The 24,046-nt window shown below is 45.8% G+C and overlaps 1 protein-coding gene across 1 annotated transcript in view; it reads left to right on the top strand.

The window, feature by feature from the left end:
* The window catches only part of LOC308098459 (cAMP-dependent protein kinase type I-beta regulatory subunit-like), a 131,955-nt gene that overhangs the window by 22,991 nt on the left and 84,918 nt on the right, over positions 1–24,046 (top strand). The window contains 2 exon segments of the mRNA XM_080446817.1: positions 7,334–7,504; positions 17,363–17,454. Of these exon segments, the coding sequence (XP_080302943.1) occupies positions 7,334–7,504; positions 17,363–17,454 (263 nt within the window).

Raw genomic sequence — 24,046 nt, 5'->3', positions numbered from 1 at the left:
GGACATACGGTCACTCTCTCTCTCTGACACACAAACACATACTCACTCGCTCACCGTTGGACTCTTGGTCTCCACTCACACACACACACACACACACACACACACACACACACACACACACACACACACACACACACACACACCACGCCGGCATGTAGAGAGGCTGCTGCTGTACGATGCATGTGCCAGGTGTGCGTAAGACGGGGGTCTGCCGCTGCTGATTCCCCCCACACGCACTCTTACACACGCACACACACACACACATACACAAACAACACACGCACACGTGTCGTGAGCGCTTCATCCCAGGGGGGGCCGATGCCCGGGGCCTCCTCCTCTTCCTCCGACACACTGAGGGACTCCCAGCAGGTCTGGCCTCCTGGGCCGCTCCATGCCATGGTAAATACCGCCGCTCGCCAACGTAGCCCGCCGCTTGGCTAGCCTCCTGTAGCTGTAGCTCCGTCGGCCGCCGCGCCGCTTGTCCGAGTCAGCAGTAAGTGGCGACGATCGTCGGCTAAACACAAAGAGGTGTTGTGTGGAGCCGACAGCACCTGCTACTACTGTGTGTGTGTGTGTGTGTGTGTGTGTGTGTGTTTTGGAGGGACGAGTGACCATAGGCTATGTGCTCCGGACTGAAATGGATTGACGTGGCTGTGATTGGAGCCAGTGTTTGGCCGTTATGTTATGGTTGTGTGTGTGTGGGGAGAACTGCTGCTGCTGCTGAGCCAGTGTGGATGTTTTGTCTCTGCATGCAGCCTTTCTTTAGAGGACGCTCCCTTGTTACCTTCTATTAGAGAGATTAAGCTGGAATGAACAATATGTGAACTCTTAGCTCCCTCTGCAATGTGTGCATGTGTGTGTGTGTTTGTGTGTGCGAGTGTGTGTGTGTGTGTATGTGTGTGTGCACGTGTGTATGTGTGTGTGAGTGTGTGTGTGTGTGTGCTGATGATATATTTTCTATCCCTCGCTCTCTCCTCTCCCTGCTGGCTCTGTTCCCTCAGGGAGTGACTCTGCGTAAGCAAGAATCGTGTGTGTTTTGTGACTGTTGTGTGTGTGTGTGTGTGTGCGTGTGTGTGTGTGTGTGTGCGTGTGCGCGTGCGCGTGTGTGACCTCGGAGGGTATATGTGTGTGTGTAATCAGCATATTGAAACAGTATAAAGCAGTGAGGCAAGCATCTCTGAGCATCACATTTACCTCACAGTCACGCAAGAGAGACAGACACAGAGAGAGAGAGAGACAGAGACAGAGAGAGAGAGAGACAGAGACAGAGAGAGAGTGTATGAGAAAATGCTGGGAAGGTGCAAAGAACAAACAGCCAGAGAGTGTAAACAACAACAAAAGCATCGCATGGAGAATAAATCCACCTTAAAGCTACAATCTGTAGCTTTATGTCCATGGTCTCCCTCTTCTGATGGTGAGAGGTAATTGCAACGATGTCCAAACTACAAGAAAGACGGTGACGCATCTAGAGTCCAACCCAGTGCACCGTCTGCTTCAAATACTTTGTCAACCAGTAGGTGACCTACCTAGTCTACATTTCTCAATGGAATAGAAGGGAGACCACCTTTAACCACCGCAGATCTGCTAGTTATATTGCATTAACATTCTCTACCATACAGATTGGTGAAAATAACGTTTCATTGTAGCACTAGCTTGTAGCAGTCGGAGAACACCCTCCACTCTATTGATTGCTATGTAGCATTACATGCGTGTAATTGTATGCTATTCCCAATGAAAATGTCCACCCCCCCCCAATTGCTGTGATTCCCTGAGGCATGCGGAGGGGGCAGGATGTGGAGGATACGCTCGTTGTGGTTCACGTCATAACTTATTACGAATATTACGTGCACCGCGCGCAGCTTGCCAACTCGGCTGGCACGCCAGTCGGCTGCTCGTGGCAGACACTCGCAAGCCTCAAGGCCTCACTGTCCGTGTGCCTGACTTGTTCCCGAATATCAGCCGTTTTTTTTAAAGTCATGCATTTGTTGTGAAAACAAAGCACAGGACCAAAACAAGCGCTCCCGCCATATTGTTGGGAATTGCATACCACGCTTACAGCATTAGCATTCACTAAATCGTAGCATTAGTGTCACCTGCCATTGGAATGACAGGGGGTTACGTCCGCAGGAAGCCTGCTTCGTTGTCAGCTAACACGGTAGCTCGGCGGCTTCTTCACAGTGCTCTGCAGTTTTTTTGGGTTTTTTTTTCCCCCCTGAAAGCCTCTACACCGTAAAAGTCCTCATTGTTAATTTAACTCAGAGTGGACCCACATTGAGGAATTTACCATGCACCTGTATCTACACCCCCACCCCTCTCACTCTCTGTTATTCCCCCCACCTCTGTGTTACCTTCTCTGTATACAGAGAATATGTCCCTCCCTCATGTATCCGTCCATTATCCATCTTACGGCCCTTATTGCATTGACTCTTAAGGTCCTTACACACCGGCGAATGTGGCGAATATACGCAAAATTCGGACTCGTTCCGAATAATTAAAAGACGCTTTTTCGCTTCGCTTTTCCGCTTTTTCGCGCCATGTACGCTTGCATTGACTTTATAAGGTTTTAAAAAAAAGCGTATTATTCGCACGAAAAAATCGCCCCGGTGTGTAAGGACCTTTACCATCAATTGTTAACCCCCTTTCTCTCTCTCTCTCTCTCAATGCCTCCTGCACCCTCTCCGCACTGCTGTGTCAGAGAGCCCAGGCTTGTCTGCCTAACACCTCTGTTTGCTTCCGGCCGCACGGCAGGGAGGCAAAACGTTTTGTCAGTGGAGTGAGAGCAGATTTTGAGTGACACATACACACGGCTGCACTTCAGTGAGAAATGCCATCGCCGGGGATGGCCACCGCGCGAACATAGCATCGCTTATACTGTGATTACACTCTGATTGTAAACCTTTCATAAGCAGAAAGAGAACACACACACACACACACACACACACACACACACACACACACACTAGGGCATTAACAGAATAATCGAATATTTGAATATTCGACTATCAAACCACTATTCGACCACTGTACATCAAAGGCGATTATTCTATTATTCTGTTTTATTTTTATTTTTTTATTTTTTTAGTGGCTTTTCTACAGCAGACACGCAGCTTTGAGCTCTGGTGTGACGTCAACTCGCATTCCTTGAGTCGAGTCATCAATGCCATTTTTTTTATTTTTTTATTATCAAATCGATTAATCGAATATTCGAATACTTACAGGTCGAATAATTCAAATGCTAAAAATCACTATTCGTGAATGCCCTAACACACACGCACGCACACACACACACACACACACACACACACACACACACACACACACACACACACACACACACACACACACACACACACACACACACACACACACACACACAATGAATATTGTAATGTTGCGCCATTATTCTGCCTTGTTGTTCTGTTTAGATGGTACGGACACGGAATAGGGGAGCCATTGTTGTTAAGCCGGAGGGGTGGTAGTGACAGATTTGAATCGACGTCCAGCTGTGCTGGCAGGACAGGACATGGGCGTGGCGTATAAAGTCTGCGCACCTATCTGTCTTGAACCGCCCCCTGCTTCTCTTCAATCTCTCCTCCAATATATTTCTGATCGCACAATCACGTGGCTCGCACGAAATCCACCGTTGAAACGTTACATGTTTCCCCCCTCTCTCTCTCACACACACACATGCACAGTAGTGATGCGTGGGTCCGTCTTTATTTTTTACCTGCAGGGAGAGACAGAAAGAGAGCATGTGGGGGCTATAGATAGGTCTTTGCCACAGACACAAAGCAGCAGCGAACACACCAGCACACAGCAGTAACACGCTTTTAATGTCCCCCTCTGGCCGTTAGCCTGCCAATGCTTCCGCAAATGTGTAATCCCGCTGTGGTCTTTAACACAGTAATGCTAGCGCCTTAATCTAGTTTGTGGCAAATTATTCATCCTTAATCAGGTGCCGATATCTTTATCTTCTTGTTGTTCAGCTTCTGAGAGGAAGGAGAGGTCTTCTTGGCTCCTGTTCCCTGTCCAGCGTTGCACTGATGAATATTTGATACCATGTCCTGCATCCTTTTGAACATTCTCTGCACCACCTCTGCTTTTTCTCTGGGATTGGTTTTACTAGATTTGATTTTGTTTGATTTATTATGGGGATCCATTGAGCTATGTTCTCTGACCTGGTTAAGTCCCTTGCACACAGTCCATTTTATTTACATGGCAAAGAAAGGGACAGCAACCATTTAAAACGAACACACGCTTCTCGATTACCTCTTGGCACACCTGCTCCGAAATTGCCGTCGGACGTTGGCATTTTTTTGTATTGATTCCTGATTGACCAATGAAGCATTGCATCAGGCTCTGTGTGCAAGGGCCTTTAAGCATCTTGTACCAAGACTCCCCGAGGGAGGAATTTGGAGAAGTGGCTATTTGGAGATTGTTTTTATGACGTGGCTCTGCGGGAGGCTCTATAAGAGGGTTTGTGTGTTTTTCTGGAGCTGATCTCGCAAGCCACTGGACCAATCAGCACCAAATATGTTTCATACTTTTTGTCATATTTAACTTATTTAACTTAATATAACTAGACCATACCCGGTGAAGTGCGCAGGCAAAAGTAGTTGCAAACGTGGGGTTATTGCACGTCCTACATACATACATATATATATATATATATACATATATACATATATACATACATATATATACACATATATACATACATACACACACACACACACACACACACACACTTTTGCTCACCCCAGACCGTTCGGTGCGAGCCGGGGCGACCGTGTTGTTTAGGGGCGAGATTGTGAAACGGCCGCATCGTTAGCTTGTACAGATTTTCGGAGACTCGACATGGTGCAATGGCTAGATGAGATTAACTTTTGTGTCTCTGGTGGAGAGATTTACTTAAACGCGACGTGCTACCACCTTTGCACGAAAGGATTGCAGTGCATTTCATGCACACACTCTCTCTCTCTCACACACACACACACACACACACACACACACACACACACACACACACACACACACACACACACACACACACACACACACACACACACACACACACACACACAGCTCTCTCTCTCCCCCTCTCTCCCTCCCCCTCCCCCTCTCTTTCTCTCTCTCTCTCCCCCTCCCTCCCCCCTCTCTCCCCCCCTCTCTCCCCCCTCCCTCTCTCCCCCCCTCTCTCCCCCCTCTCTCTCTCTCCAGCCAGCATAAGCACGGCGAGATTGTCTGATTGAGACTGTCTTTGACATAAAAATGCGAATAAACAGCTGAGATTGTAACTTGGCTGAAGCACGTTCAACACACACACGCGTGCGACCCGTTGCGAGCGCTCACACACACACACACACACACACACACACACACACACACACACACACACACACACACACACACACACACACATGCGGTACATTCTCATGCGGCCAGACACAGACACACACACACACACACACACACACACACACACACACACACACACACACACACACACACACACACACACACACACACACACACACACACACATACACATACACACACACACAATGGTACATCCAACACACACACGCGCGCGACCCGTTGCGAGCGCTCACACACACACACACACACACACACACACACACACACACACACACACACACACACACACACACACACACACACACACACACACACACACACACACAGGCGGTACATTCTCATGCGGCCAGACACACACACAATGGTACATCCCGGCCAGAGCTGTCCCCCATCGCGAACACACATACGTAGCCGTCGCGCGAACTCAAATAATGTACATTTTGACACGTGCCTCCCGAACGTGCATGCGCACGTGCGTGTCCGCGCATACACGGCCGCGGAGGCGAGTGTTCGCTCAACAGTTAAAGCAGTGGGGCTGTAGATGCGAGCATGGCGACATTCTTTGACATAAAAATGCGAATAAACAGCTGAGCTTCTCAGTCTGACGCGCATCGTAATGGTGAATGGCTGTGCACAATTTGAGATCAATAGCTCCAGGCACTGAGGAGAACCGGGCAGAAAAATGTTTGGCCTCAGAGGTTTGGCTTCACAGGTTTGGCTTCACAGGTTTGGCTTCACAGGTTTGGCTTCACAGGTTTGGCTTCACAGGTTTGGTCTCAGAGGTTACTAGAATTATAGGAGGATTATAGGAGGATAGGAGGATAGGAGGATAGGAGGATGGAAGTCAATAGGGCTCTGATCGGACTGCAACTTTGTCAAGTCATACATCATACTGTAGATTCTCTCCGGTGAGCTTCCGGTGCAATGCTCAGCGGCTGCACTGTGACCCAGCGTGCCTTAAGATTGTTGGACAACCACTTCAGAGGCTCTTTACATCTACATATAATAACAGTATGCTAAGGTTGGCAAGGAATATCACTTCAAACACTAGCCATGTTTTGTATGGAGAATATAGGTTGCTGCCTTCAGGAAGGAGATACGGTGTTCCAACATATAATAAGGTCAAACTGAAGAGGTCCTTTGTCCATCAGTCGACATTGAGGCTTAATCAGGAGTTTTAGGCCAGGGGTAGGCTGAGTGGTGGACATTGCTCTTGTCTTCATATGTCCTTATGTATGTATTTTTGTTTTTGTTTTTTTTGTGTCATGTCAAATGTATGTAGTGTTTATGTGCTGGGTCGCAAGACAAATTTCAGTGTGAACTGACAATAAAGTATTATCGTATCGTATCGTATACGTCATAGATCACTGATGTCACAGGCTGGTGGCCACATGAAGTCCAAGATCCCCCCATCGGAGCCACGTCGTTCCTTTGTGGATCTCAAGAATCTAACAATTGCGTTTTTTCCTTACTCTTGATGTTCTTATCTCATCATTATATCTGTATTAACCAAGCCCCCAGAACCCAGTGGTTTCATTGAAGCCAAATGGACATGCTGGCCATTCATGGTACTGCAGGCCTGGGGCCTCAACATGAACGAGCGAAAGCGGTTTCGACCAATGGGCTCGACTCACGAGCGTGCGCACTTGCTTGCGCACGGGGCTGCGCGCTTCTGTGACGCAAAACGCGTCACATCTGTGACGAATTGGGCCCATAATAGGCCGCGCCCACCGAAGATTTCGGGTGCCCTCTCTATTATTTTTAACTCTATGGTATTAAGAGCCCCTCCTCTCTCTCCCCTCATGAAGCTACAGTACGATTCTTTATCACAAAAAAATCCCATGTATTCTCTTCCTCTCTCAGGGTCCTCCTTTTTACTCACTCAGGAAAAAAAAAAAAAACCTCTCTCTCTCTCTCTCTCTCTCCCTGTGTCTCGTCTCTTCTACGTTCACAGGAAGAATGCAAGCAGATCCTGGCCCGCCAGAAGTCCAACAGCCAGTCTGACTCCCATGATGACGAGGTGTCCCCCCCGCCGCCGAACCCGGTGGTCAAGGCACGCCGTCGCAGAGGAGGCGTCAGTGCCGAGGTCTACACCGAAGAGGATGCCGTCAGCTACGTACGCAAGGTATGACACACACACACGCGCACACGCACACACACGCACACACACACATATAACATCTTTATTTGCGTTCACATTTCAACAAGAAATTCTTGAACACAAACAATAGTAGATGCACAAACTTGGTAAAACTCAACAACAAGAGTTTCAGGATACAGATCACGGGTACAGGAAGCATCGCCTCCTCCATATATGGCAACTGCCAATTATCACAGACACTGAACAGAATTTTGCCAATGCCTTAGCTCTTGGCTTGGGCATTCCTGCAATCTGCAGGCCTCTCACAACTGATTTGAGGACATTACCGAGGCTTCCAAATATGAACACAAGCAGTTTACATTCGTAACCACGCTGTATAATAGCATCCTTAAGACGTTGGTAGAACTTGGTACTTAAGCACCTTGGTAAGGAATGCCTCTTCCAGGCTGTGGTCAAATGTACATGCCACTTCCAAAATGGTCACTTCTCTACTGTCCTCATCAACAACAACAACATCTGGTGTATTAGCTGTGACATCTCAAAATGCATAATTTTCATTATTGCGCATGAACATGGCAGATGATGAAACATATGAACTTATGTCCTTAACTAATAGGTCAACAATTCTGTCGTGCCTAGCAATGTACATTCCCTTATATACATACAGTAGCATCCATTCAGAATATGTGACAGAGTTTCAGTCAGTAACTGTAGTGTGGTCATGCTGAAAACAATGAGGAGGAAATGTATTAGGGTACTACAGAGAAAGATTGAGTCTGGTTGGAAGGACCTGTAATCATCTGGCTTTGACTGTAAAGGTGATTTACTCACTCTCTCACACACACGCACACGCACGCACGAGCACACACACACACACACACACACACACACACACACACACACACACACACACACACACAGAGGTACATTCTTGGATGGACATATGGACATGCACTCACACAGACGTATACACTAACAGATACAGCACTCGCATACCATATCTCACAATAGTTACTTGGCAGAGAGCTCCGCAAGGTTGCGCTCAACCAGAGATGGGTGCCAAGGTGAGATAGCAACTTGGCAACGGCACGAATATCCAAAATATAATTGCCCTTTGATAAAGCAAAAATAATAAGCAAAGTGGTCTGCTTATCAGATGTTTCCAGAATGAACAATAACACCCAAAAATGAATTTATCCCACGTCTTGTGAATGTATTGCATGTAATTAGATATGGGTCAGTGACGAGGCTGGGGACGATAAAGACAGATTAACTTTTGATCAGAGAGATAGAGCGAGACCCGGCAGTAGACCGTAGCTAAACATAACAGCCTCTTAACCATCAAAGTCAATTATGAGACCTAAACTAATTGCACATTTATAATATATTGTAGGAGCAGGAGCCAGTTGGAGGTCAAGCAGGGCCATAGCAGAGGAGTTGCTTTTGATGTAAACGGCATGAACGAATGGGCCTATTATGACTCTCTATGCAGTATGTATAAACAGGATTTGTCCTGCATAGAGGAATATTTGGTGCCCTCCAAAGAGGTTTTAGCCAGCGCCAAATGAAAATCACCAGCGCCAAAAGATAAGAATTGAGAATAAAAGTAGCTATTCAAATCCTCTCTTTGAATGTGTTTAATAGTGTGTTTCAAGTTCAGCCCATTCAACCTTTCTTTTTGCCATTTCTGATGTCTGCACCAATATTAATATAGTTAATGGTGGAAAAAGTACTCAAATTCTTTACTCAAGTAAAAGTACCAATACTGCAATATAGAAATACTCCGTTACAAGTAAAAGGCCAGAATTAAAAATGTACTTGAGTAAAAGTACAAAAGTATTGGCATCAAAATGTACTTAAAGTAACAAAAGTAAAAGTACTAAAATGTTTGAAAATAGCAGATCTACAAGCTCACAACGCATCGCGATGCGACGCGTTGTGAGCTTGTAGATCTGCTATTTTCAAATAGCCTAGGTATAAAATAGGGCTAAAGTGGCTAATGTATGTTTCATAATATCATAATTTATATCTGAAAAGTAACTAAAGTTTTCAAATAATTGCAGTGGAGTAAAAGTACAATATTTGCCTCTGAGATGTAGTGGAGTAGAAGTAAAAGTATTGGAAATTGGAAATACTCAAGTAAAGTACAAATACCTCAAAATTGTACTTAAGTACAGTACTTAAGTAAATGTAATTAGTTACTTTCCACCACTGTAAGACAGGTTATCAGTATTTGAAACATTGTGGATCAGAGTTTACTGATTTACTGCGTAAAAAATGTACGGACTTAGCAGTCACCCCCCAAAGGCCCATTCTGAGCCAGGAAAACCCCTGGAATGGGCCTATTGATGACTCCCTGAGGAGGTTAATGCGGGACATTTATGCTCACAGGAAATGAAGCATCATGGCGTTTGCAGATACTTGAACTGCTTCAGTCGATTGAATGGCAGCACACTGCTTATACGTCTGCGATCAGAATGGTACTGATCACCCAACGTTGAGGTTTTATGTGTTTTCAAATGTCACATTTACCGGGGTATAGATTTCCAATATTCTCTGATATAGAGAAAGCCTTACCCATGACCAGTGGTGTAAAGTAACTAAAGTACATTTACTCAAGTACTGTACTTAAGTACAATTTAGAGGTACTTTTACTTTACCAGAGTATTTCCAATTGTCTATACTTTAACTTTTACTCCACTACAATTATTTGAAAACTTTAGTTACGAGTTACTTTGCAGATATACATTTTTACATTATACAACTTTAGCTTTATTTTATACCTAGGCTATTTGAAAATAGCCGATCTACAATCTCACAACGCGTAGCATAGCGACGCGTTGTGAGCTTGTAGATCTGCTATTTTCAAACATTTTAGTACTTTTACTTTTGGTACTTTTAAGTACATTGTGATACCAATACTTTTGTACTTTTACTCAAGTCAATTTTTAATTCCGGACTTTTACTTGTAACAGAGTACTTCTACATTGCAGTATTGATACTTTTACTTAAGTAAAACATTTGAGTACTTTTTTCCACCACTGCCCATGACACAGAGATTCACATGATACACACTGAGAGGTCGTTTAGGGCAAAGGGAAGTCGCTCAGAAGACGTTTATCAAATGAATCCAACTAGATCCAATAATCTATCTATAAATTCACGGAATCTCTGTGTGCGTGTCCCTCCGTCAGTCTGTCTGTCTGGCCGTCCGTCTGTCCCCCCCCCCCCACACATATCTGGAGAACCGATCAATTCAAAGAGTGGAAAGTCAGTTGGATCTGTGGTTCTCCAAAAATATAAATCCTCAAAATCTCCCAATATGGTTTACCCAAATGTCAGCAATATGACATCATAGTAGACATAGAACTCCATATATGGGCAGAAAAGGGACACAGACGGACAGATAGACAGACAGACAGACAGATATAGAGATCCCCATTATGGGTATAAAAGGGACACCGACAGATAGATAGAGATATCTGCATAAAAGGGACAGACAGACAGACAGACAGACAGACAGACAGACAGACGGGTACAACAGGTATTGCAAAACCAGAGGGGCCTGCATTCCTTGAACCTTTGCCCAGTAGGCAATTTCACTTGTTTATCCTGTATCATGTGTGAGTTTAGCCTGATTATCAGACTGAAGCTGTATCAGGTGTGAGTGTAGCCTGATTATCAGACTGAAGCTGTATCATGTGTGAGTGTAGCCTGATTATCAGACTGAAGCTGTATCAGGTGTGAGTTTAGCCTGATTATCAGACTGAAGCTGTATCATGTGTGAGTGTAGCCTGATTATCAGACTGAAGCTGTATCATGTGTGAGTTTAGCCTGATTATCAGACTGAAGCTGTATCAGGTGTGAGTGTAGCCTGATTATCAGACTGAAGCTGTATCATGTGTGAGTTTAGCCTGATTATCAGACTGAAGCTAGGTGCAGTCCACTCAGCGAGTGGGCGGGGTCTATGGTCTGGATCCAGGGTAGTGTGAGTTCTCTCTCCTGATTGGATACAATGAAAATGTAGTTAGTTTCAGTTTATTAACCCATTTAGACATGAGGCCGATTCTAAAAACGCCTTCTAAATCCTGACCTAAGTTTTCTGAAAAACAAATATTTATTCAAAAATTACTACAAATGTATGTTGCTATATACTGTACATAGCAACAGCAACCCCAAAAGGGGTTCCCGTCCTGAAAGGTATAGTTACAAATAGGGGTTCCCGCCCCAAAAAAGAGCTGGAGAGACGGTGAGACCCCTGTTACTGAACAAACTCTATATCAACGAGTACTATCAGAATATAGAGCTATTTAACACATATTTTAACACTTATCCTACCTTTTTAAAGGATGACCCCCAGGCCCAGCTTATGATAAAAACAGAAAGGACTTCTGGAAACACCAAAATACACGCTTACACACAGCCGTTTTGGTTTGTTCCTTCAGCTAGCAACTATGTCGTTCTATCACGTACGAATGAATCTGCCTTGTAGCTCATAACGCAGCCTTCACGTTCACAGGGCTGCAAACAGGAGATACAGTATGCAGCACGCTGTGTCTGCTGCCGAGGCACACCGTCTCTCTCTCAGTCGTTTATCTCCTAAGGTGACTTTGAGTTGGTCCACAGCAGAGGCCAGTATCAGTCATCTTGTCTCTCTGTCATTAGCCTCGGAAACCCATGCCTTCTTTTTTTTTTCAAAAGAAAAAAAGGCTGGGAGAACCTTGCAGGAACGCTGGTCTTAGGACCTTGTTATCTCCTAACCAATCAGAGTGCAGAGGGGCGTCGCTCTAAATTTGGTGACGTCAGCGTGCTCCGTGCACAGGCCGGGGGGCGGGGGAGGGGAGGGGAGGCGGGGCGGGGACATAGATTGGTGAAGCAATAGGAAGCGGCGCTGGAATCCTGCGCCTGGGTTTGGATCCGCCCTTCAAGATCATCGATTGGGCTCGTTCTTTCAGTCTACTCTGTCATTGACTCCCTCCAGCTCTTCACTGTAACAAAATCAGTGGTGGAAAGTAACTAAGTTACATTTACTTAAGTACTGTACTTAAGTACAGTTTTGAGGTATTTGTACTTTACTTGAGTATTTCCAATTTCCAATACTTTGACTTCTACTCCACTACATCTCGGATCCAAATATTGTACGTTTACTTCACAATTTTTTTTTGAAAACTTTAGTTACTAGTTACTTTGTAGATTCGGATTATTATCACAAAACATACATTAACCACTTCAGCCCTATACATATTTTGACCATTTGAAAATAGCCGATCTACAAACTCACAATGCGTCGCGATGCCACGCATTGTGAGCTTGTAGATCTGCTATTTTCAATAGATTTTTATACATTTGAAAACTTGAAATAGGACATTCTGCCCAATGAGTAGTCTTACTTTTGTACTTTAAGTACATTTTGATACCAATACTTGTACTTTTACTCAAGTAAATGTTTAATTCCGGACTTTTACTTGTAACAGAGTACTTCTACATTGCAGTATTGATACTTTTACTTAAGTAAAACGTTCGAGTACTTTTTCCACCACTGGATAAAATACAGCTGGATAAGAAAGAGTGCACCTTTGCCAACAGGTATACTGTAGGCTTCGGAGATACAGGCTCACACATGCACAGACTCACGCACACACGCACACACACGCACGCACACACACACACACACACACACACACACACACACACACACACACACACACATACTCCTTAGATTGTTCCTGCCCTCGTCAGATTGTGATTAACGTGACATGGCATTAATTGCTGGGTAATGACATAACGGCATGAACTCCCTGTGTGTGTGTGTGTGTGTGTGTGTGTGTGTGTGTGTGTGTGTGTGTGTGTGTGTGTGTGTGTGTGTGTGTGTGTGTGTGTGTGTGTGTGTGTGTGTGTGTGTGTGTGTGTGTGTGTGTGTGTGTGTGTGTGTGTGTGTGTGTGTGTGTGTGTGTGTGTGTGTGTGTTTTTTCTGGCCCAGGTGTCTGTCTGTTCCAGAGGTTTCAACCTCGGATGGTAGGGGAGCAACCACACCCTCTGGTTCCTTTGTTCCACATCAAAGACTTAGGCAATGTCAGGGCCTGACACACAACCACACATACACGTGAATGGCATAAGAGAGAGAGAAAAAATAACAGATTAATTCATGCTCTGCGGGCCGCCATGACAAATGTGAATGAGGAGTGAATTAGAACGTAATGTAAAACCACATTACCTCTTCAGAGGAAGAGGGGATTACCTCTAGCCATTGACACACACACACACACACACACACACACACACACACACACACACACACACACACACACACACACACACTCTCTCATGCACGCTTTCCCGAGCACCGAAGCCCTGATGTTCTAACATTTTCCTTAAATGTTGTGGAGCCAAAATCAGCAATGGCCTGAGACCCATCAATTGATTGATTCATTAATTAATTAACTCTTGAGAGTGTAACCAAATGGTCCATGCATCACATACAAACTACTCTTCCTCACCTATAAAGCTCTCCATGCCCTAGCCCCAGGGTACCTCTCGGACCTCCTCGACGATTACATCCCAGAGCGGGACCTGAGGTCTTCCGACTTGGGGCTTCTCACCACCCCTCATAGCAACAGGCGGACCCTTGGTGATAGAGCTTTCAGCGTGGCAGCCCCTGACCTCTGGAACTCTCTCCCAATGGAGATTTGCCAGATGCCAGCACTGGACTCCTTCAAGTCCGCACTGAAGAGACACTTATTTACTCAGGCTTTTGGCAATTCATTTGTTTATTTTGTGTACTGTAAAGTGTCCTTGGGTTTCTGAAAGGCACTATATAAATCCAAGTTATTATTATTATTATTATTATTATTATTATCCATTTGGTTACAGTTGTATACTCTCTGAGTTACAAATGGATAAATGAATGGTAAGGACAAGCGAAAGAGGCATGACAAATCAGGGGGATGTTAGATGTTGCCAAAGATCGCATAAAACGCATTCATCATGACAGCAAGGGAGCAATTACTGACGTTGCGAATTGAGACCGAAAATTATCATGAATTTCATTCCATTTTGGTTTCTTGGTACAGTAAAGCACCTCTAAATCTGAGGCCATGGTTCAGAGCAGGAAACTAGTGCATTGCCCACTCCCATTATAACCCAAGTGAAGGAGTTCAAGTACCTCAGGGTCTTGCATCTTGAGTGAGGGGAGGACGGAGCGGGAGATAAGCCAGAGAATCGCAGCAGTGGGAGCAGCTCTCCGTTTGCTGTACCGCACCATTGTGACGAAAAGAGAGTTGAGCCAGAAGGCAAAGCTCTCGGTCTACCGTCAGTCTTAGTTCCTGCTCTCACCTATGGTCATGAAACTGGGGCATGACCCGCGGATACATGTGTCTGAAATGGGTTTTCTCAGGAGATTGGCTGGCATCTCCTGAACGGTGCGACGCATGACGAAAGCAATCTGGGAACCCATCGCCAACTGAAAATGAAAAACAGCGCCCTCTGCTGTTTGTTCTATGTCTGTTGGCTCTGGGCGGAAGAAAACGTAGAGCCAGAGCGCAAAGGAAACCGGTGTTTTGTATGCCTTCAACGCGTCACTTCCGGTTGGTGCGACTATGTTTTCATTCCCACTAACAATATTTCTACACGGAACACTAACACCACTTCTCCCAGAGAACATCGATCGTTTTGGTTATAAGCCCACTTGTTTCTATGATGAAAGAGTAAGTTAAAATGTGAATATCTTTCCGTGGTTTTGTCTGCTCCGCGGACGTTATTGTTAAATTAGTTTCGGTTTGTTTCGAGGGGGAAAGATCGACGGACACGTGAATCCCGCCCACTACATTTGATTGGGTAAAGCGCGGCCCGCTTCCTGATCTGAAGGCACGCCCATGCGCACTTGTTATGACGAACCCCCCCGACAGATTCCAACGCAGTGCAGAATCTGTTCTTGAGAGATTATGACGAAAGTGACTTGACACGTGAGTGAAAAAATATGTTTTGGAGGACCTTCGCAGAGGTTGTTGCTTACCTCTGGAAAAATGAATGGTCACAGACCACGTGGAAGGAATCTATCTCCACGCTGGCCTAGGTGGGAACGCCTCAGGATCCCCCAGTTAGAGCTGGCTAACGTTGTTGCCAGGGAAAGTCTGGCGCCCCCTGCAGGCAATGCTACCTCTGCGACCCCACTTTACGATAAGCTGTTGAAGATGGCTGGATGGATGGTACAGAACACAGGCGATGATCAACTTTGATTGGATCCCCCACTTTCAATTTCACTCAAAGAGCCTTAAGCCGGATCACACATAAAGGATTTATAAAATCGATTTTGACATCTGGTAGCATCACACACTACAGGATGATCTTATAAGATTCTCTTTCAGATTATCTTAAACATGCACACACTACACAATTAAAACATAATGGCACCACACACTACAGGATTGTCATTTCATCTCACGCGGAAGCAGCACGGCAGCAGTAGCTGACTAGCACGTTGGTTCTCAAAGTGGGGTCCGGGGACCCCCAGGGGTCCTTGGGGGGGTTCCAGGGGGTCCCCAGCAAAATGTGTTAATATAGCAGCACAATAATTTTAACCACTTTAACCTTTATACTTTGGCCCGAGTGCCGCGCTATGAGCTTGTAGATCTGCTATTTTTGAAAATTTGTAGTAGTTTGTGTGTGTGTGTGTTTGTGTGTGTCGCTCTGTGCTGCATGCATGGTTGTCTTTGTATAGCAAGACATCTGTTGCTTTATCCTTAATTATAGCTCACTGCCCTTAAAGACAACACACGCACGGACTCACACACACACACACACACACACACACACACACACACACACACACACACACACACACACACACACACACACACACACACACACACACACACACACACTGACACAATTGACTCCATCTACCCATGTCACCACTAAATATCCAACTTTCTCTTTATGTGATGTCTCTCTCTCTCTCGCTCTCTCTTTCCATTCCCCACACTAAAGGAGCTTTAGTTTTCTGCTGTGCTGTTCCATAAATACAGGCCTCGGAGGCTTTGTAGTGGCAGCACACTTTAGCCATTCCCTACACACACACACACACACACACACACACACACAGACCACAAGGCCTTGTACATGAACTTAAAAAAATGCATGTTTTCTGAATGAATCCAGGCCTCTTGTGAACTTTAGTGGAGCTAGTGGTACAGTACATGTCGAGCTGTCAACCAACCAACAGATGGGCTTTTCCCAAAAATACACAGGCACACGTGTGGGTTGGTCCTTTCAGAGGCTGCCAATACATTGCTCTTTCATTGACTCTTGTTTAGTCAGCGTTTTGAAGTTTTGAGTCTCACGTGTGTTTGTGTCGGTGGTTGCATGTGTTCCCTGCACCTGCGCAGCGTCGGGGCTGTCACGCTCACAACGTTTTACTTGACGATTAATTGTTCTACATATAATAGGCTCAATGCACAGCAGCCATATTGGAAAGAAATTGGGCCTCTTCTTACTTCCTTCACAGGTGTTGCCAATGATGCTAATGCAGGCTCTGTTCCATTCTGGTCAAACAGAGTCAGGGTGCTGATATTGTGCACGTTGGCTCACTGGAAACACTCTGCTACACCAGTGGGTCTCTCAAGTGTGTAACTCTTGAGAGTGTACAAATGTACTCTCTCAGAGTTATCAGGGTCCTTGAAATTAAAAGGTTTGAGAACCACAGTGCTACAGTAAATGGAACAGAGCCTTCATTAGAATAATTGGTAACACCTGTGAAGGAAGTAAGGAAGAGGCCCAATTTCTTTCCAATATGGCTGCTGTGCATAGAGCCTATTGCGATGAGCTCGTTGCTGTCGTTGTTGTAGTCCATGTCTTGTACTGAGACCACTGCCTTGTGTCCCACAGGTGATCCCAAAAGACTACAAGACCATGACGGCCTTGGCCAAGGCCATCTCCAAGAACGTGCTGTTCGCTCACCTGGACGACAACGAGAGGAGGTAACGAGGCATTTTCTAAAATCCCACTGACATCGCACGCGAACGTGCACTTCGGACACCACTCGGGGGGCGTGGCCGGGCACCCACATGCCATAACGTGCACAACATGTTAGTCAAAAAAAACGATAAGCCTCATGAATAACCCATTGTTGCCTTTGAGCACTTTGCCCCGGCGGCCACTGCGTGCCAGTGTTGCCTGCACTGGGATCTGGTTGAGTCTACAGAGAGACAGTGAGAGAGAGAGAGAGAGAGAGGGAGAGAGAGAGGGAGAGAAAGGGAGGGCTACGTGGGCACAGAAGCTGCAGTGGGGGGAGAGGGTGCCGGGGGCACACAGATGGGTGGGTACGGGGGGGGGGGGGGGGCGCCTGGTGTCTGTGTGTGTGTTGTGTTGTTGTTGTCAGTAGCCATGACAACGCGCTCAGTTGTCAGTAAAGTGCAGTGTGTTCAGATATGGGCGGGGGCGGGATTATGTTACCCAAGAGGCAACGATTCTCCACGGACCCCTCTGAGAGGGTCTCTGTTCATCTGAGGGGATGACACAAACACAACACTGCAGAGAGACAGAGTGTGGGAGCTGTGTCTGTCTCTGTGTGTGTGTGTGTGTGTGTGTGTGTGTGTGTGTATGCGCCATCCTTCCAGTTTTTGTGCCATCTCCTTTTCCTCGCCGTTGTGTCTCCACACCCCATGTCCACCCCCCCCCCCCCCCTGTCCTCTATCCCTCCGCCCGTTCCAGAACTTCTGAAAAAAAGGCTAATCCGTACGGGTCTGCTCTGGGCTGGGCAGAGATGGAGTTTGAGATGGAGGGCGGTGGTTGGTTGGGAGGCCTGTGGGAAAGGCTCTCAGGTGGCTGGCGGGACCCGCCTGCAGCCGGAATAGTGTTTCATTGGCGGGGAGAATCCATTATGGCCCGTGGAGGGGAAAACGCCGGCGCTTTCCTGTCGGCTAAAGCCCTCAGCGGACCAAACCCAACTGCGCACTTTCCACTCTTTCGTCAGCTGACAATTTACCGCGCTCCTTCTTGGCACAGCAGGCCCGCAGGGCTCTGATTGCACGTCAGTTGCCTCCAAAGCGGAGTCCAACATGCGATACAGGGCCCAGACAGCCCCTGAAAAGCCCCTGCGCTTGGGTGGCTGATGTAGTGGATTAGGGTTACGTCGGAGAAACATGTGGCACTAGACCATAAACCGTCCTGAAGGTTCGAATGTATACATAACCCCCTCGGCATGCCAAGTTGTGTCACGGCTTCCTATGTGCGCCCAGCCCCTCCCCGCGCAGACCCTGAACGCGATGTAAAATTTATATGACTGGCTGTCATGTTCGCCGTCTCGCTATGCACAGCTAGCATCAGCCATCAATACAGTTGGGGACAGGAGCACATTGTTGTGGGACGTCGAACATGCAGCTAGTAGGTTTCAGGCTTCTTACGCTAGCAAGAGAGTGCTGCATGCCGGGTTGCCAGGTCTGCCCATTATAATTTCCACGCAAGATTTGATTTGAAAATAGCCGATCTACAAGCTCACAACGCGTCGCATCGCGACGCGTTGTGAGCTTGTAGATCTGCTTGTAGATCTGCTATAAATAGCTGATGTATATGTTAAAGTGCTCATGTGGCCCATAGTCGCTTCTTTTTGGGCTGGTTTTCCTAGACCTGGTTGCTCGTTTCTCTCATAGAATCTGGCAACACTGGCTGCATGGGGCTAGAGGTTGTCTGTTCAGCTGGATTCTGTCAGAGCTTGGCAGATCGTTGGCTAGGTCCATTGTGTCCAATTCTCTCTCTCTCTCTCTCTCTCTCTCTCTCTCTCTCTCTCTCTCTCTCTCTCTCTCTCTTTCTGTCTCTCACACTCTCTCCCTCAGTGTTTTTTCCATGTTAGCCAGCTACTGAATTGCTGGCCGGACGATTTGGCCGACCGGGTGGTTCGTTTCGGACGCATTGCGGTCATGTTGCGGTTTTCGTGCCCGGAACCCCAACAGACAGCAGCATATCGACACGTGGCTAACTCACTCTCTCTCTACCGTTCAGTAAGTTGTCCAAGCTGCTTGGACAACACATTTCTGTTGTTAGTAAAGCACTACAGCAAGCTGATACACAAATGGCTCCTAGGTGGACAAGGGCTAAGCACAGTAGTTTGGGTTCCTTCTGTTCCAAAGCTGGCCAAAACTCTTAAGTGTTTCTATTCTTGACTAGGCTAAGTAGGCCTAGTAATAATCGAGAAGAGGCCTTTACACAAAGTACCAACCATGCAGCGCTGTGATCAGTAGCCGTAGTTTAGTTGAGTGGCTGAAGCTGTGTTGAGGAGGAGGATATTCTTCTGTCCTTGGCATTGATTGAGTCATGCTGTGAGAAGTACATCATCTTCTCTAGATTGTACCAGAGCTGTCAAGAGCTGACGCACATCAGCAGATGGGCTGCCATCACGGAGCCCTCTCTTTCTGCCCCCCCCACCTTCCCTTCTCACTCCCTCTCTGCTCTCTCTCACACGCACACATGCATGTGCGCACGCACGCACGCACGCACGCACGCACACACACACACACACACACACACACACACACACACACACACACACACACACACACACACACACACACACTCCTTCCATCCTTTCTTTCTCTCACCTTCTCTCTCTCTCTCTCTCTCTCTCTCTCCCTCTCGCTACACACACACACACGCACACACACACACACACACACACACACACACACACACACACACACACACACACACACACACACACACACACACACACACACACACACACTTCCCTCTCGCACCTTGTCTCTCTCTCTCTCCCTATCTCTCTCTCTCTCTCTCTCTCTCTCTCTCTCTCTCTCTCTCACACCTTCTGGATTGGTTAATTCGTAGGCGTAGACAGGTCAACTGATTGGTTAATTGATTAGAGTTGATTGATAAGCATAGTGCATAAAGTTCATGAATCTTCTTTAATTTAATATTTGTAAAGATTAGGGGTAAATGAAGATGGAGCTAGCATGGCTGCAGCTGTAGACTTTGGTATGTGGCCACATGAATCGTCTGGGCTCATTGGCAAACGGTAAGACTCGGCTTGGCTTGGCTGTATCAGATTTTCTTTTTCTTTTTTTTCTCCCCCCGCATACAGCAAACTGTTTTCTGAGAGGGGAGGAGAGAGAGAGGGGAGGAAAAAGGGGGGAGAGAGAGTCATTTGGCTGGTCTGGTGTCCACGTACGCCAGGGAGACATTTTGTATCATTAGTCCGTCAGTGGTTATGTAAGCCGAAACACAACGCGATTTGTTCCCCCATTAGCAGTTTATTATACCATCATCCCATTCCGTAATCTGGAGAAAAACAATGAAGACCTCTTTGTCCCGCCCCCCCCCCCAGCCCTGCTCACTCTCTCCCCGATGTCCCTCTTTTTTTTTGTCACCTTCTGTTCTCTCTCTCTTCCTCGATGTGTATATATATACAATATATACATACATAACATATACATACAGTATACGTACATTTATAATAATTATTATTATTTCCCTGTGGCTCCTCGGGAGGCGGGCCGTCTACGAGAGGGTCTGTGTGTGTGTGTGTGTGTGTGTCTTGTCTGTTAATCTCGCAAACCACTGGACTGACCAGCACCAAATGTCTTATGCACGCTACCCATAGGCCGAGGCATTTACTGTCCCAATTCCCTTCACTTTAACCCATTCAATCCGGTGACGCATCTCTGTCATTTTTAGATTTCTTTGGCTATTCAAAAATAGCAGATCTAGTGCCGCGCTATGAGCTTGTAGATCTGCTATTTTTGAATCTATCTTAGAAAAATCGTGAAAATGTGTGCAAATCTTTTGAATATATATATTTTTAAAGCGAACATTGGTAACTCAAATCTTTGCTTCTGGGGGTCCCTGGAACAAAATATTTGACAAATGTTCCCTTTAAAAATATATATATGCAAAGATTTGCACACATTTTCTCGATTTTTCAAAAATAGCAGATCTACAGTGCCGCACTACGAGCTTGTAGATCTGCTATTTTTGAATAGTCAAAGAAATCTAAAATGACGGAGATGTGTTCCCCGGATTGAACTACTGTATGACGTCATCGTGGTATCGAGGTCATACAGTAAGGTGACTGACGTCATAGATTGGCGTCCCAGATCTGCATGGAAGGCAACGCTGCTATATTAGAACCCCGGCTTTTTCTTATTTTTTCTTCTTTGGAGCCTGCCCATGTAAAGATTTGTGACGTGACCTTTTAGGAATCCCGGGGATGTTGACGGCCTCTGCACATGAGCAGGCGGTATACCAGTCCTTTAACAAGACAGCTGCCAAAAGTATAGGGCCCTTCTTCCACTCGGCTCTGCTGCATGTCGCTGCTGTCGCCGGGCAGAAACGTTTATGTTTTGGGTCGATTGCTTCTTTTTGGTGTAAATGAATGCCCCTTACTCCTTATACTTGAATGTTTTACAAAAGGACCAGAAAATTGCCAATCTACAAGCTCCCAATGTAGATCTTCAATTTATTTTTGCTATTTTTAAACATTCTGAATGAAACATTCTAAAAATGGAATTGGTTAAGTCTATATGGGCTTAACACATCCACCGCCAAGGGCTAATCTCATAATGTACTCACCAGTGCCAAGGTTTTATTGTTGTTTTTTGTTTTTTTCAGGTCGCCATAGGCCCCGTTAAAATCCTTTAGATTGCGTGATCCACTGTTTGTAAACAACGTGCACATGTTCTGGTGTCTACTCGTCGAGACCGCGTGTCAAACGGAGCCGCCATGTTTGAGTTCTGACCGCTTATGTTAACATGGGAAATGCGAGGATGAAAAACTACATGGTTTTACAGGGCTTTTTGTGTACGACTTAGAATGGAGGCGGACGGGAAACAAAAAACGGGATCGCACTTCCGGTCGACTTCCAGTGGTGTTACACTGAAAATCGTCCCCCTAGAAAATTGAAAAAAAGGAAAAAGCACCGCAGCCCGTAGGCTACGGGATCGGCGCTTAACCGTTGGATTTAACGGCCCGTAGAACTACGGGCCCGGCGGTCTATGTGTTAATGGATATTGAACCAATGAAAAGTATTAACAAGAACTTGTGACTAAATAATATAACTCATTGGATTAATTGGAACCGAGGCCAAACAGCGACGATATATAGAATATTAGATTGATAATAACGGACTCTAGGCTCCCAGCTTTCCAGGAGAGTTTTCATTCATTCCATTTCTATCATTTCTCTTCTTGTTCTTTTCTCACCTCTCCGTCTCTCCTTGTGGTTCAGTGTCTCGAGTTCCATCTACGATCAGTGTTTAGTTGTAGCCAATCAGAGAAGTTCCACTTTTTTATGATGTTATCGCTCCGCACTCTCATTTCTGGGGGGTCAACAAGGGGTCCGGGACAACAGGGGGTCCGGGACCCTCAGAGTTATGGACAGGGGGGCCGCCAAATCTTTGTGTGATAGGAGCTTGTGAGCTTGTATTATATTTTCGGCAGAAAGGCTTGGTGTAGAGGGGGAAAAAGACCAAGTACAGAGCCAACGGTCAGGTTTACCAAGTATTGAGGGTTTAAGTGGTTAAATGTCTGAACATACGCATTAAAATGAATCCAACATATTTATAATAATTTAAAAACAACAATTAGCGCATCGGGTGCCGAACACGGTAAAAAACGTGTTATCAATCTTTTTGTTTTTTTTGTTTTTTTTTTCCACAAGGGGGGGGGGGCTAGCGCAGCTTTGGAATCACCCACGGTGACTCTGAGAAGGAAGGGACAGATGGATCACCGTGCCAAAAAACCTGCCTCCCAACCGCTCCCATTCTATCTCCTTGCAAAAAAACCTCCATATTTCCTTAACTTTTTACAGTGGGGAAAACGAGTCCCGTTCGATCCGAGATCACTCCGCCGTGGTGACTCGTGTGAGAGATGTTATTGTTCCGGGCGTTAGCCAGGACCATCCACCATCGTGCGCGCATATATTGTTCAGGGTCCCCACGGTCATGAAATTCCTGGACATATTTTGAAATTAAAAAAAAAAAAATCCAGTACTGGAAAAGTTTGGGAATTGATCAAAGGTCCTGGAATTTATCAAGGGTCCTGGAAAAATATTTGGCTATGCATTGTTTTTGGCTATTGATTTTGTTAATACAAAACATTTTCATGAACATGTATAACATTACACGAAATATGTAACATAAGTAGTTTTTCGCCGAACGGGCTGTGTGATGGCATATATTATTTAAATAAAATAAGTCATACGGATGCCATAATGAGTCTTCCAGTGAGCTATGCCCTAATTTTGAATGAAATTGTACTATTCTATATTCTATGCTTTATTTTTGCTACACTGTCTATCTTTGGGCATTGTACATAAGAGTAAGAGACACATTATTGCGCTGAATGATTGTTATATAGGCCTGGAAATTGGGCTAAATATTCTGGAAAAGTTTTGGAAAAGTTTTGGAAATTCATTGCTAAAAATGTGTGGGGACCCTGATTGTTTACAACCGGGTGCTCGTCGTGGAGTCTGCAGCTGTAAACAGCGTGGCGTTACAAACGGTGAGTTCTCTGGCACTCAACGTCACTTTTTTCAATAAACCACCGATTGTGTTGATAACAA

Source organism: Gymnoscopelus braueri (genome assembly GCF_963280865.1).
Source record: "Gymnoscopelus braueri genome assembly, chromosome: 13".
Classification (NCBI taxonomy): domain Eukaryota; kingdom Metazoa; phylum Chordata; class Actinopteri; order Myctophiformes; family Myctophidae; genus Gymnoscopelus; species Gymnoscopelus braueri.
The sequence above is the reverse complement of the archived record's forward strand: the minus strand, read 5'-3'. Positions and strand labels throughout refer to the sequence as shown.